At 46.8% G+C, this 16,074-nt stretch overlaps 1 protein-coding gene across 1 annotated transcript; it reads left to right on the forward strand.

Annotated features, from left to right (window-relative positions):
* Positions 1 to 5,837: 5,837 nt before the first annotated feature.
* LOC123166844 (26.2 kDa heat shock protein, mitochondrial) lies at positions 5,838 to 6,953 on the forward strand. The gene is made up of 2 exons (XM_044584650.1): positions 5,838 to 6,141; positions 6,260 to 6,953. Exons 1-2 carry the CDS (start codon positions 5,928 to 5,930, stop codon positions 6,691 to 6,693), a joined length of 648 nt encoding a protein of 215 aa, XP_044440585.1. The 5' UTR covers positions 5,838 to 5,927; the 3' UTR covers positions 6,694 to 6,953.
* Positions 6,954 to 16,074: the final 9,121 nt, after the last annotated feature.

Raw genomic sequence — 16,074 nt, forward strand, 5'->3', positions numbered from 1 at the left:
TTTCCTCAAATTTGGCATATGATGAACTCATTTGGTGCTGAAATTGGTCATGAAACCTTGTTGATCTCCTTATGTTTGGCGTGCTGGACTAATTTGGTGGTCAAATTGGTCATGAACTTTGCTGATTTCCTCGAGTTTTGCCTGATGAACTACTTTGGTTGTCTTTCTATCTTTTCTCGTCCTAATCTGTATTGCTTTAAGCTTTCTGTAAAAGCTGGGCATTCATGCCTATCCTCTAGTTTGACGTCATGGAGTTGGTGAACGGGCAGTTACAGGTTGATGATTTTTGCTTGCTGTTCCGTGAATTTTTCGTGCTTATCCTTGAGTTTAACTTCGTGTAAGAACTGCATCTGTTCTAGTTTGTGCTTACGGGTTCTTGCGTGAACAGTGGCATGAGATATGCGTTTCTTTGTTTTGGTGGTCCCTGAATGTTTTGTGTTTATCATACGTGTTTACTTCTTGATATTATCAACTGTACTTTGGTGGAGAAGTTGATCCTTAACTCTGTCGATTTTCCAAAAAGGATAAAAACGTATGATGAACTACTTTGCTGGTGAAAATTCATGATTAAACTTTGTTGACTTCTAGTTAGGGGTAATGAACTGATTTGGTAGTGAAACTGGTCCTGAACATTTCTTTTAGAAATGGTCAAGACTTGTTGATTTCATGAAGTGTGACGTGATTACTAGATTTGTGGTGAATGTGTTGTTTGTTCCGTGGTGTTGATCTTCTCTCTTACTTTGTTGACTTACTAGATTCAGTATTTGTTTGTGTTAGTATTGTGGCGTTGTTATGTGGACAGCCATATAAGACATGACAACGGAACGGAAATTCAATATGCCCGATGAAATTGATCAAGAACTCTGTTGATTTCCTCAGTTCGACGTGATGAACTGATTTAGTGGTGAATGGGCATGAATGCGGACAGGCTATACAGAGTACCGATGGATTTTATTTTATTTTTGCGAAAACGCTGGATGGTTGTTTGCTTGCTGTTCCGTGAAATTTTTGTGTTTAGCCTCTGTGTTTACCTGTAAGAACAGTAGCTATTTCATCAGTTTGTAGGTGTAGTATTCCTGGGATGAGATGGCCGTTTGTCTATCTCATTCTTTCTGATTTTCTTGGTGACAAACACAAACGGTATAGATTGTCTGTCTCATGCTCTGTGATTTTCTTGGTGTCAAACAAAATAGGATTGCAGTATGCACGAAGAAAAAGCAATAGTTAATACACAGAAGAGATTGGTACTTCTATTCTTCTATACTTACTTCAGTCCCACCAATTGATTTTATCTTTGGCTTTTGGCGCAGCATTTTTTTTCCTTTTCTATTAGGAGGAGAAAAATACTGTATATGGTTTTTTTTTCTTTTTTTGGGGGGTGGGGTGGGGGTGACTACACGCTCAAAACAAGGTGGCTACCACATGATCGCCGAAAGAGGGCTTGAAAGGAACCAGAAAATTATACAATTATGCTCACGCTAGATCTCCCAGAGATGCATGGCGATTCCAGAGGCGATGAGCCCGGAGGAGGTTGAACGCCCATCCGGTCGCATCAGCTAATTCCGTCGAGCGAACCCAAGCAACTAGGGGGATGTTCGGGTATCTAGTAGCCGCTGCAAAGCCAGATCATGGACCAACAAGGATAATGACCAAAAAGATGCATGGGGTCTCGAGATTCCTATTACAGAGCATGCAAAAAATAGCACTAGGATTACCATGCCGTAAATGATCCAACGTGGACAAACGGCAGTGGAGCCGCAACCACATGAAGAAGCGACATTGGGGGGAGGGGGGGGGGCTCTCCCAGCAAACCTCAACGGCGAGGGTGCCAAATCCATGAATTGTCGCTTGTAGGCCGAGGGGGTACTGAAGTTCCACCGGATGGGCCCGGTAGCGGAAGCTCACTCGGCCAGGGTGGCCAACAGTGAGAACTGCCTATATTATTATTATTTTCATTTTTTCAACCTTGCAACCCATGTTGGGTCGTGGCCCACCTGACCACCCCCTAGCTCCGCCACTAGCTGGACCTTTAGCGGAAGATGCTGGCATGATCCGAGCAAAGAATGAAGAAGATCGCTTTGGAGTGCTGGTCAACCAAGTCCTGCAGAAGGGTGGAGTGTACCGGCCCTTAGCGGTGACGAATCCAGGCATCGTCCTGGATGGCATTCTGAAGTGTTCAATTCTCCCGACAAGATATGGCAAATAGCTTAGGCTAGAGACGGCATGACGACTCGGTCCGTTCCACGAGTCAATCCGAAAATCGACGTGCTTTCCACATCCATTGTCGATCTTGGTCACAAAAGCAAAAATCTCTTGGTCCTTGGGGGAGCGGGGCGAGTCCATCCCACGACAGGGTAAGTTGACTGTCTTCTAAGTTGTACCCTAAGCCGAAATGTTTCAAACTAGCAAGCGGAAGGCGCAGCGGCACGCCGCGCCCTTTCTGAAGCATGTGCATGCGTGCATGTATGTTGTTTTTTATTTTAAGATGAGAGAAGAAATGACAATAAGATTTAGTCGAGCTCGTTGCAATGATTTATATAGAGGAAGCCCTTTCATAAAGACTGTAACCCTTTGATCACTTCATATCTCTATTAGATTTGACTGCAGAAGATTAACTGTGAAGCGATATGCCACACCATTCACATAGGGAGTGTCTCCTTCTCCTGCATATCTGAATGCTCGTACGGCTTCCTAGCTATCAGAGGGCGAGGCTGAACAATGAAAGGATAGTGCCACATGGCACACAGTCTTGTGCGGAGCTATGCATCACCCATGAACACATCTTTGGAAAAATTGTTGTCGGGATTCATTGTAGCAATGCATATGGGGGAAATCAATTGATAGTGAGTTTTCAGTAATGCAAGCAGTTCAAAGGGAAATATTAGTACTGATTAGAAGAGTGGCCTAATTTATGATCTAGACGTGTATAAAACTTGATCTAAAAGTTGTTACTTCCTAGTTTTGTTCTATATGCCTTTTCCCGTCACAGCATGGCAAATATTAGAACAAACAAAATAAATAATCATTTTAAATAGGAAACAGTTAAATTTGGTGTACAGAGCTTGCATATGCAGGAGAGGATTATGTTGAGTTGAAAATAATTCATTGTAGAATTCACGGGCTGAGGCCAAAATTTGTTGTGTGTTTAGGCCTAGCCCACCGGGCCACGGAAAGCTAAGTTCGTTTACTTACCTATGCTCAAGCTGCAGAAAGCTTTAGCATTTATGAAGAATGGCTTAATTTAGGATCTGCACCTATATAAAATTTCATGTGGGATTTGGTAATTTTTCACCCATTTCTATTTATTTATTTCAGAGGATTGAATATACTGTGTTTATTAGAAACAAAACAAAGGAGGAACTGAAGAGAAAAGTGCAAAGAAGGAACGACTATTAGCAGCCATAAAAAGGGGGTTTGTTGATGATCTACTATCTTTGTCATATATGTCCTTCAAGAAACTTGCTAAATTTGAATGGAAACGTAGACTTTTGTACCTTAAAATTGTAGAAAACAAAAGGAGGAAGAAAAGAATTATATTTTGCACACAACACGTGCATTTCCAGAAAACATATCCCATGGAAAACTTCTCTACCTTGGTTAGGAAGGTCGCCTGAACAGCTATACCACAAACTTCAACTTGAAGTCCTATAGGCAGAGAAGCTTTCAAGACACAATGTGACACGAGAAGAAATAAGAAACCTAAATTTTCTAGCAATCTAGCACAATATATCCTGAGAATTATATGGTCCTCTTTGATACTGCACAACCTTTTTTTTCATAAATACAACATAAGTTAATTGGTAAATTACTCAAGGCAATTGTATAATATGCTTTCCATATAACATTCATGCATAGAAAATTAACACCTTCTAAATGTGCGTGCAATGTTTATAGTTGTTGTCTAAAACCATGTAGTATAGTAACAAATATGGATGGAAATCCCATGTACAACCTGACAGCATCAAATAAAAAAAAGCGCCATGGATAAATATATTAGAAGTCCTTGCGGATATTTTGCACCTAAGACAAATAAGCAACATGGATAAATACATCAGAAGAGTACCCTACGATAAGATGGGGATGTGCCGCCGTTTTGTCATCATAGATGTTTGTGGTTAACTATGCCTAGATTAAACTAAAAAAAATTGACATGCAAAAGTAGTCTCCATAGTTAGACTTGAATTGCCAACATCTATAGCTACTAGAATAGAGTTGCAATGCAAATAGATGGCACCATTATGCTGAGAGAAGTTGACGAAAAATCCATATATAAAATTCATAAAAATGTTCTTCACATGTGCGTATCAAGACGACTAAAAGAATAACAAAATGAAATAAACAGAATTGTCCACCTGGATACCTCGAACACGGAGGTGCAAAATCGCTCATATACGAATATAAGATGACACAAATGAACTTTACCCAAATGAAGGTTAACTGCTATAATTTGGTTCATAATTTTGACTAGTCAATGATTTCTCAAATCAATCGGCAACAACCAACTTATAAAAATGTACCAGTCTCGTGCACGCTCTCGTCATCTGACAAAAAATAAATGCCAACACGCAACATTGTAGCACCAATATGATTTTGGATTGAGTTCCCAATTTTTGGACTGGTTAACAATTTTTCAAGGAGCTCTCTCGTTCAAGTGAGGTGTTCAATGTTGAATTTGGTTCGTGGTTTTGACTGGTCAATGACTTCTTAAATCAATCTGCAACAACCAGCTTATAAAATACATCAGCCTCACACTCTCTTATCACCAGACAAAACATAAATACCAATATGCAACAATATAGCACCAATATAATAAATGGGGTCACCAGTGCAAGAAACTTCCTTGCATACGTATGGGTTAATTTGCAAATAACACATAATTATACCTCCATAACAAGGCCATCAAAATATAGTATATTATATAAAAAGGAAAATAATTGATTATCCCACGAGACACTAAACCAAACAATTCTATTTATGAAATCCTAACAACAAACCAAACAATTATATTTATGAAATCCTAATAACACCAACCACACGACGTGACGCGCCCAATCCTTATTGTAATAATAACACATGAGATCATGATAGCACGCGTTGCCGTGCCCTTCCATATTTGATGCAATTATCTAATATTTTACAAGCATAAATACGATAAGGACGGAATATATGATTTGTCCATTTTATATGGTTCAACTATAATTATTAAAAAAAGTCACACGTGTCAACTATGTTTTATATCTACTGTCGTAAAATGTTTGGAAATTCTACAACCTATTCTCTTGGTTTTTAGAAAAAGTTAAAAGTACAATTTGCATGCGCATGTTTTTTTTTGTGAACTACGCATGCGTATGTTTTTTTCTTCTTCTAGCCATGTATGTCTTGACACCAGAGCATGTTTGGTTGATTGCCTGAATTTTCACAATGTGTACATTTGCCATTTTTTCTTTCTCAAGAAAATGGTGTTGATTCAGAATTCTTCTAGTCACGCAGTGCCAATTTTGATAGGCTTGGATTTGGCTTAGAGGATGTTTTGGACGTTCTCAACCGTGATTGTAATCCCCGATTGAGTAATACAAGAATTATAGAGAATTGGCCGTGGTGTTGATTGCTTTATTGCCAAGCGCCAAGCAGACTTCTCTTGCCTTGCGCACCACAGCAGATCAATGATTACCTTCATCCATGGCCCCCGATCGTGGTACATCAACCAGCACGAATCGTAAAGCCGTAGTCTCCCGATCGTTCTGGAATACTCGAGACCCCAACCGATCTCTCCGGAACCTTCTAAACCCCAAGAAAGCTTTCCCGCTCCGCCTTTACAAAACCCCCCTCCATTTCCCACCCCGTCTCGCCCACCACAAGAATTCAAAATCATCACAGCAGAGCAAGAGAGAGAAGAGAGGGAAAGAAGAGAGAGAGAGAGAGAGACCATGGCTTCCGCCGTCGCTTGCAAGGGCAAGGAAACCGCGCCGGCCAGCCTCCTCAACTCCGGTGCTCCCGTGGCCTTCGGCCCCCTCCACTCCCCCGCCGTCACCGCCGACCGCCGCCCGTACAACGCCAAGGGCAAAGAGGTCAGCCGCCACGACGACGACGACGACGAGGACAGCGGCCGCGACCTCGTCATCCCCAGCTTCTTCTCGCAGGGTATGCTTCCCTTCCGAACCTGCTGTGCGCCGTTTCTTTGCGTTCGTTCTGAAATCTGAAGTCTCAACATCGTGGGTCAAATCAGCCTTCTGATCTGCTTTTGGTATTGATTCTGCAGACGTGCTCGACCCGCTCGGCGCGCCGACCAGCATGGCCCGTCTGCTGTCTCTCATGGAGGACCTCGCATCTCAGATCGGCGGCCTCTCCTCCACTGCTGGGGCTGGGACGTCGCGGCTCGCACGCTGGGTGGCCAAGGAGGACGACGACGCGGTGTACCTCAAGGTGCCGATGCCGGGGCTGACCAAGGAGCACGTGGAGGTGCGCGCGGACAAGAACATCCTGGTGATCAAGGGCGAGGGCGAGAAGCAGCCCTGGGACGGCGACGACGACTCCGCGGTGCCGAGGTACAACCGCCGCATCGAGATGCCCGCTGCTGACGCGTACAAGATGGACAAGATCAAGGCCGAGATGAAGAATGGCGTGCTCTGGGTCACCCTGCTCAAGCTCAAGGAGGAGGAGCGCAAGGACGTCTTCCACGTCAAGGTCGAGTAGTCCTAGTGGCAGCGCTCATGGAGGATGGCCGGCGCGAGAGTGTGAGAGACGCCTTGTTGATGTGGTCATGTTTGGTGTCTTTCTTCCTTGTTTTGCTTCGTTGATTGTGTTGGATCGAGTAGGCGAAGTTGGCTGCGAACTCTGTTAGTTTCCTCTAGTTCGGCGTATGATGAACTTGCTTTGGTTGTGAAATTGGTCATGAAATTTTGTTGATTTCCTCAAATTGGTGGTGAATTTGGTCATGAAAGCTTGTTGATCTCCTTAAGTGTGGTGTGCTGGACTAATTTCGTGGTGAAATTGGTCATGAACTTTGTTGATTGTCTCAAGTTTGGCCTGATGAACTACTTTGATTGTCTTAAGCCTGTCTCGCCTGTCTTTCTTTTGTCGTTCTTGATCTGTATCGCTTTAAGCTTTCTGAAAAAGCTGGGCATTCATGCCTACTCTGAAAAACTGATTCATCTCCTAGAGTTTGACTTCTTGGAGTTGGTGAACGGGCAGTTATCCTTGAGTTTAACTTCTTGTAACATGAGACAGGCGTTCCAGTTTATAGTTGTCACATGAGATAGGCGTTTGTTTGTTTATGTCCTGCTTATTTGATTTTCTCAAGTTTAATGTGATGAACTGATTTGGTGGTTCCCTGAATGTTTTGTGTTTGTCCTCTGTTTACTTCTTGTAAGAACAGTAACCGTTCCAGTATGTAGTTGTAGCGTTATCGTGCGAACAGCCATATGAGATGGGCATTTGCTTGTTTATCTCATGCTTTGTGATCTTACTTTATTTTTTGTTTTATGCTTTGTGATTTTCTTGGTGACAAATTGAACAGAATATCGGTATGCAGGATGAAAAGGCAACTACGCAATGCACACAAAGAAAACTTCTGTTCCACTAACTGGTTTTCAGTTTTACCTAAAAAAAACCTCAAAAATGGTTTCGCTGGTGCTTAGTTTTGCATTTCTTTTATTAAATCACGACGCTTTGGTCGTGTGCCTGAGATACATTCTAAGGTTTTTCCCTTGGGTAATCGCTGCATTGGGCCTTATGAACATGTCACAAGTGGGACCCATCTAAAAGAAGGAAAAGGAGAATAATTATTGTTCACCTTCCACTTGATCCCCTTCCGTCCTCCTCTCGGCTAGCATGGTGAGCTCGTTGCCTCTCCATGCCCCCCCCCTTTCTAACTCCAGCTTGCCCACTCGTCTCAGAGTCGCCGCTCGACTCTATAGTCCAAACAAGTGTCGACAACCGCAGAACCTGATGACTTTTCATCCGGCCCACGAGGACGTGCAACGACAACACGAAGCGAGCCCCATAGAGCATGACCATACGGTGGCTTGCCTCGGTGATGAGTCCAGATATGGAGAGCTCATGACTCCATCAACAAGAGAAGGCAGAGGTCTGTGTTCACTGGTCTACCTTCATTTTACGCCGCATCCACGAATGGAAAGAGGATTTCACTCGCACCTCAAGTTACCTCAACATCCTAACCTAAAACAGCGACAATAATATGCTTCATGGCCAATCATGGCACAAATGTGAGCAGGGCCGTCTCTCAACATTCATGAAGGATATTAACTAAAAAATAAACATAATATAATTGATCGATTAAAGGAAATTAATTCTTATCATAAGGCATTCATCCATATCCCCGAGAATAAGTACAACTACTCAAATATAAAGGCGGAAAATATAGAGGAGATGGTCAAGTTACAAGCCGACATCGGGGCGGGGAAGGGAGAAGGCATGGCGGCGCCGGTGGAGATCATGGTTACAAAGGTAGCGGCGGTGAAGATGGAGGCGGCACGGTGGAGATGACACGGGCCCGAAGGCCGGTGCGCGTGATGGCGGAGGCTCCCCTTCTTTCTTCTTGTATTCACCCTTCTTATTCTATGGAGGTGGTTTTGGGGCAGCTAGCATTGTAGGTGTTGTGATCTGATCTTGGATGAATGCGGGTTTGATGCCGGTGTCTAGGGTTAAGGGTGTGTATATATAAGGGGCTTCTTCGGTTCTCCTCCATAGATGTGACGTCGTCCACCTTCATCCAAGGGCTCTAGGAGAGCCAAATCTTCTCTCAAAACGGCCCTTGTTCAACAAGGATCGTGTAGGAAAAAACCAGGACGAGATCAGAGCAAAATCAGAAAAGTTATGGCTGAAGCCAAAATTCGAAGTTCTCGGGGTCGGGTATGACCGGGCGCGGTCGTACCATGCATCGTCGGTCGCTCTAGACCCTTCGGTAAAATGGTCGTCGTTTCTTCATACGAACTTGAATTTTGATGCTCTTGGGTTTCCTGGATTCATATGAATGACACTATCGCATATGTGGTATGAATAACACTTCCAAGTGCCTAAGGGGCTGTTTGGTTTCTGCCAAATCGCGGGCGCCATTGGCGAGCCAAAAAATTGGCGAAGGAATCGACCGCCCTTGTTTTTGTCCACGATTTGGCACAAAAGAAGGAGCAGAAAGCTGGTGCGGGCTGGCTTACCAATTATTCGGATCTCATCCAAACACCACCCAAGGGTGGTAAACGACCAATTTTTTGGTCGGGCAGCTGCGAGCTGTAAACCAAACAACCCCTATGTAGGAGAGAGAAAGCGTGCACATTGTGGAGGCGACGAGCTTGTGTGCTAGCCGGGTAGGCGGAAGAAGATCAAGAAGAAGGGAATTGATTATATATATGTTCCTAGGTGGGTCCCACTTGCAAAGAATGCATGCCAAACATGTTCAAAGCCATTTAACCTCACAAAAAGTGAGTAGTGTTTTAATAGAAACTTCGGGGGACACTATTCCCATCGGTTGTAAAGACCTAAACAATACGGCTATCCTAGAGTTTATCGGTACGTTGGCGCACTCACTTCCCTGCAAGTACCTCAGCATGCCTCAATCGCTTCGCAGGCTACACAAGATCGACGTGCAAACGCTCATCGAAAAAATTGCCAGCCGCTTGGTAGCCTAGAAAATTTAAGCCGTGCTCCATCACGTGTCCTCTAGACCTCCTACTACATTCGGTGTTATCCGTGCTCCCCATCTTCAGCATGTCTTGCATCACACTCTCTACATGGGTCCTCGATTAGATCGATCTTCAACGGGCTTGGCTATGGACCGACACCGATCAATGCTTGGGCAGGCATTGCAAGCTTGCCCAGACTTGGTCTGCCCCCCACATCGCAAGGGCGGGCTTGGCATCCTATGAAACGTTTCGGTTAGGCTACAACTTAGACGGCTCTGGCTTGTGAAGCCGATGGTCTACTTACCCTGGGACGGGCGCGTCAATTTTTGGAATGACTCATGGAACAGGGTGATCTATTCGCCATATCTCTTTGGAAGAATTGCACACTTCGGGATGCCATTTAAGACGATGCCCGGATTCGTCGCCTCTAAGGGCCGGTTCCCTCCACCCTTCTGGAGGACTTCATTGACCTGCACTCCTGAGCGATCTCTATGGCATCCCGATTCAGTGAACCGGAGTGTCAGCACCCCTGGCCCACATGGCAGTAACGGCCAGCACTCACTCCCGCTCCCCAGGCCAGTACGGGCTCGCAAGGTCAACATGAGGGTAGTTGGGCCAGAGTGGGTGTAAGCTGGTCTGGCCCAGGCAGCCACCTACTTAACCGCTCGCTCATGCACTCACCAGGCATCCAGTGGATCAACGGCGGCGGCACCGGCTTTCCCTTTTCGTTTCCCTTCTCTCTTGTATAAACCTAGCTCGATCGAGATCCTTTTAATCGTCACTGCTTGTACTCCGAGAGATTGCTACCAGTTAAATATATAGATCCCCATCCTTGCTCCTAATATCTGGTATCAGAGACATCCACCACCTCTTCCCTCGCGCGATCTGGCACAATTCATCGAGACCCGCCGTCTTCGCCAAGCGCGGATTCAGATCGAGGCCATGGATCCGACCATGAAGGAGTACATGGAGACGACCTCCATGGATGAGTTTCGCCTGGAGTTGCGCAGGAACACGGCGGCAATCCACGCGCGTACCGCCAAGCTAGACGATCTGACGGCCTGGCGGCCCGATCTGGAGCGCCGCGTCGACCTCCTCGCCAATGCGGTGGCGGATCTGCAGCAAGGGCGGCTGCCTGCGGCGGCAGCGCCTGGTGTGGCGGCCAAGGAGATCAGCGCACCCGATCCCAAGCTGGGTACGGGGACTGCGGCGATCTCGCAGCCACACGGGTCAGTGGACCACGGCAACGCATTTCTTCACCGGGAGCCGGTGCTGTCCACTCCGCCAACGCCTCTCCCGGGCACTGGTCAGTATTCCCTTCAGTCGCCCGGTCCTGTCACTTCTCCCTTTTCGCACGCGAGTCAATTGCTCGCTGGATTGGGGCAAGCCCATCCTTCTGTAGTATTCCCACAGTTCGCCGGCGAGAACCCAAAGTTGTGGAAAACGTTATGCGAACAATACTTCAACATGTTTCGCATTCATTCCGCGTTTTGGGTGCCCATGGTTGCACTCAATTTCTCTGGCACTGCATCCATTTGGTTGCAATCGGTTCAGAACAAGTTGTCTGACTTCGATTGGGAATCATTTTCTGCGTTACTCTGTACGTGATTTGGTCGGGATAGGCACCAGCACCTGATTAGGAAGTTCTATACAATTCGCCAGACCTCTTCAGTTGCTGAGCACATTGAGTGTTTTGAATCAATTATGAATCACTTGGTTTCTTATTCCGACAACACTCATCCTTACTTTTACTTGACTCGTTTTGTCGAGGGACTCCGAGCGGACATTCGTGCGGTGGTTCCGGTGCAGCGACCGCCTGATCTAGATACGGCGTGCTCACTCGCCTTGCTCCAGGAGGAGGTCGTGGGCTGCACTTATTCCGCAGCGCCACCGCCGCCACCACCGCATGCGGTGGACACGGGGCCACGTCCAGGCGGGGCGTTTCCCCTGCCGCCACCTCCGCCACGCACGACACCGAGACCAGCGGCGCCCGCAGCTGCGGATCGTCGAGGACTCGATGGCGCACGAGCAGATAGTTCCAAGGTCAAGGCGCTTCGTGAGTACCGTCGTGCGCGCGGACTCTGCTTCAAGTGCGGCGAGCGGTGGGGGCAGGATCACACTTGCCCCACCACTGTACAACTTCATGTGGTCGAGGAGCTCCTGGAACTTTTCGGCATCGATCCTGTCAGCGACAACGAGCAACAACCACCCCCGGAGATGGCGATGGCCATCTCCAAGCATGCTCTAACAGGAGACACTTCCCCGCGAGCATTTCAAGTCCATGCGTGGCTCCAAGGCCATGAAATCCTCATGTTGGTGGACTCGGGCAGTTCCACATCCTTCGTCGACGCTCGGCTAGCTGCTAAGTTGGAAGGGGTTGTTCCATTGGTTCGCCCAGGACGGGTCAAGGTTGCTGGCGAGGGAGAACTACAATGCAGTGCGTCCATTCCTCAATGCAAGTGGTTCTCTCAGGCGCATGAATTTGTGTCTGACATGAAAGTCCTCTCACTTGGTACTTATGATGCGATCCTCGGGATGGATTGGTTGGAGCAAAACAGCCCCATGACTGTTGACTGGAAAGGCAAGCATATCACAATTCCGTCATCTTCCGGGGTGGTGCACATCCACGACCATCCTTCAACCTCCTCATGCCCTGTCATCAACAGTATGCAGTTAGGCAGTCTCTGTCGTCAGGGGGCAGTTTCACACATGGTGAGATTGTACCAAGTTACTTTGGGAGACGGTGAAGAACAAGATGTCACTCCGGAATGCATTTAGGCTATACTTGATCAGTATCAAGATGTTTTCGGAGAACCAGAAGGGCTTCCCCCAAAGCGCAGTTGTGATCATCATATACCCTTGATGCCAGGGGCACAGCCTGTGAATATTCGGCCGTACCGGCACAAGCCTGAGCATAAGACAGAAATAGAGCAGCAGGTGGCAGAACTACTCAGGATTGAGCATAAGTATTTATGGTGGGTGAACAAATTACTGTTGAGCAATTGACAGAATTGAGCATAGTTATGAGAATATCTAGGTATGATCATGTATATAGGCATCACGTCCGAGACAAGTAGACCGACTCCTGCCTGCATCTACTACTATTACTCCACACATCGACCGCTATCCAGCATGCATCTAGAGTATTAAGTTCATAAGAACAGAGTAATGCTTTAAGCAAGATGACATGATGTAGAGGGATAAACTAATGCAATATGATATAAACCCCATCTTGTTATCCTCGATGGCAACAATACAATACGTGCCTTGCTGCCCCTACTGTCACCGGGAAAGGACACCACAAGATTTAACCCAAAGCTAAGCACTTCTCCCATTGCAAGAAAGATCAATCTAGTAGGCCAAACCAAACTGATAATTCGAAGAGACTTGCAAAGATAACCAATCATACATAAAAGAATTCAGAAGATTCAAATATTGTTCATAGATAAACTTGATCATAAACCCACAATTCATCGGTCTCAACAAACACACCGCAAAAGAAGATTACATCGAATAGATCTCCACAAGAGAGGGGGAGAACATTGTATTGAGATCCAAAAAGAGAGAGGAAGCCATCTAGCTAATAACTATGGACCCGAAGGTCTGAGGTAAACTACTCACACATCATCGGAGAGGCTATGGTGTTGAAATAGAAGCCCTCCGTGATCGATGCCCCCTCCGGCGGAGCTCCGGAACAGGCCCCAAGATGGGATCTCACGGGTACAGAAGGTTGCGGCGGTGGAATTAGGTTTTTTTGGCTCCGTATCTGGTAGTTTGGGGGTACGTAGGTATATATAGGAGGAAGGAGTACGTCGGTGGAGCAACGTGGGGCCCACAAGGGTGGAGGGCGCGCCCAGGGGGGTAGGCGCGCCCCCTACCTCGTGGCTTCCTGGTAGCTTTCTTGATGTAGGGTCCAAGTCCCCTGGATCATGTTTGTTCCAAAAATCACGTTCCCGAAGGTTTCATTCCGTTTGGACTCCGTTTGATATTCTTTTTCTGCGAAACTCTGAAATAGGCAAAAAACAACAATTCTGGGCTGGGCCTCCGGTTAATAGGTTAGTCCCAAAAATAATATAAAAGTGTATAATAAAGCCCAATAATGTTCAAAACAGAAGATAATATAGCATGGAGCAATCAAAAATTATAGATACGTTGGAGACGTATCACACCCTAGTTGGATGGAGGACATCATTAGCAGCTATAACGCTAACCCACATGCACAAAAGCTGCTCGAGCAACTCGCTATCAAAGCAGATCCTAAAGGGCGATTTTCCCTGGAACAAGGCATTCTCCGGTTCAGAGGGCGCATTTGGCTCGGTGGCGCGACCGCTATGCAGCAGCAGGTTATTGCCGCGTTCCATGACACACCGATAGGTGGACATTCTTGGTTTCCGGTCACATGGTGTCGTGTGCGTCGACTGTTCGCCTGGCCTAAGATGAAGACTCACATACAACACTATGTCAAGTGCTGCCCAACCTGTCAACATGCGAAACCAGATCGTGCTGCTTATCCAGGGCTGCTCGAACCTTTACCAGTACCTAAGGAATCCTGGGAGATGATCAGTATGGATTTTGTTGACGGTCTACCATCTTCTGGGGGAGTAAGTTGCATCTTGGTCATTTTGGACAAACTAACTGAATTTGCCCACTTTCTTCCATTGGCTCACCCATATACAGCTTCAAAGGTCGCCCTTCTCTACATGAATCAAGTATACAGGCTGCATGGGTTCCCAGGCTCAATCGTCTCTGATCATGACCCAGTATTTACCAGCCACTTCTGGCAGGAGCTATTCAAGTATGTTGGCACTGGTCTGCGGATGAGCTCCGCCAATCATCCACAGACTGACGGGCAAACCGAGCGTGTTAACCAATGCCTGGAAACATTTCTTCGGTGCTTCACCCAAGCCTGCCCGCATCGCTGGAGTTTCTGGATTCCTCTTGCTCAGTTCTGGTACAATTCTTCTTATCACTCATCCATTGGAATGTCTCCTTTCCGAGCAATGTACGGGCATGAGCCACGGCAATGGGGAATCACGACAAAGAGCGCTTTTTCCGTACCAGCTCTGTGTTCTTGTTTGGATGAACGAGGAGTGGTGCAGGACCTACTTCAGCAGCATCTGAACCGAGCTCGGCAAGTTATGAAGCAGCAAGCTAACAAGAAGCGCTCATTCCGGGTGTTTGAAGTGGGCGATCTTGTCTACTTGAAGCTACAGCCGTACATTCAGACTTCCGTCGCCCCGCGGGCATGTCATAAGCTCTCATTCCGGTTCTTCGGACCTTACAAGATCATCGCCCGAGTGAATGATGTGGCCTACAAGCTGCTGTTGCCGGAGCATGCACAAATGCACCCGGTCTTTCATGTATCACAGCTCCGGAAGGCTCTTGTCCCAGGTATGGAGGTTTCCGAAGATCTTCCTGTTCATTCTGACATTCCTGCTGTACCTGTGAAGATGCTAGAGCAGCGCTGGCGACGTCACCGGGGGGCCATGGTGGAGCAGGTTCTCGTTCGTTGGTCCAACCTAGCAGCGGTGCCTGGTTCTTGGGAGGACCGTGTAGCGCTCCAAGCTCGATTCCGAGCGGCTGAGGCTTGGGGGCAAGCCTCGACACAAGAAAGGGGGATGTCAGCACCCCTGGCCCACATGGCAGTGACGGCCAGCACTCACCCCCGCTCCCCAGGCCGGTACGGGCTCGCAAGGTCAACAAGAGGGTAGTTGGGCTAGAGTGGGTGTAAGCTAGCCCGGCCCAGGCAACCATCTACTTAACCGCTCGCTCACGCACTCACCAGGCATCTAGTGGATCAACGGCGGTGGCACCGGCTTTCCCTTTTCGTTCCCCTTCTCTCTTGTATGAACCCTAGCTCGATTGAGATCCTTGTAATCTCCACTGCTTGTACTCTGACAGATTGCTACCAGTTAAATATATAGATCCCCATCCTTGCTCCTAACACGGAGGCCTCGTGTCCCAGCCCGGATATCTATGTCTTCTGGAATACGACCTAGCTTGATACAAAATAAATCATAATATATTGAAGTACTATGAGTACATAGATTTTAATGTTACAATACTCTTGCCAAGCAAGGCGATACTACTTGGGGTGGCTAAAGTCTACACCTTATTCTACGAACACTTTGTCGCGAAATACCATTAATGGAGGTTGGTTAATACAGCTGAACTACGTGATAGTGGCGGGACTCGAATCCCAAGGGACACTGATGGGAGACTTCCTAGCTGGCACACTAGATTTTTTTAGAAAAGGAGGATGACCCGACCTCTACATCTAGGAGATGCATACGGCCATATTATTGATTATTCTGGAGGACTTTATAAAGTAGAACAACAATATGCCCGAATCCGCCATCTTGGCAACATCTGCCGCTGCTCCTATCCAAATAATGAAGGGGTGCAAGCTGGGCCACATACCCAGACCTCTCACCTA

The sequence above is a fragment of the Triticum aestivum genome, chromosome 7D (assembly GCF_018294505.1).
Source record: "Triticum aestivum cultivar Chinese Spring chromosome 7D, IWGSC CS RefSeq v2.1, whole genome shotgun sequence".
In the NCBI taxonomy this organism is placed as follows: domain Eukaryota; kingdom Viridiplantae; phylum Streptophyta; class Magnoliopsida; order Poales; family Poaceae; genus Triticum; species Triticum aestivum.

Excerpts from the sequence above, each read along its gene's own strand:
- LOC123166844 (XM_044584650.1), top strand. The coding sequence starts at position 5,928 with ATGGCTTCCGCCGTCGCTTGCAAGGGCAAGGAAACCGCGCCGGCCAGC. Across the intron at positions 6,142-6,259 it reads CCCCAGCTTCTTCTCGCAGG|ACGTGCTCGACCCGCTCGGC; the intron begins GTATGCTTCCCT and ends TTGATTCTGCAG.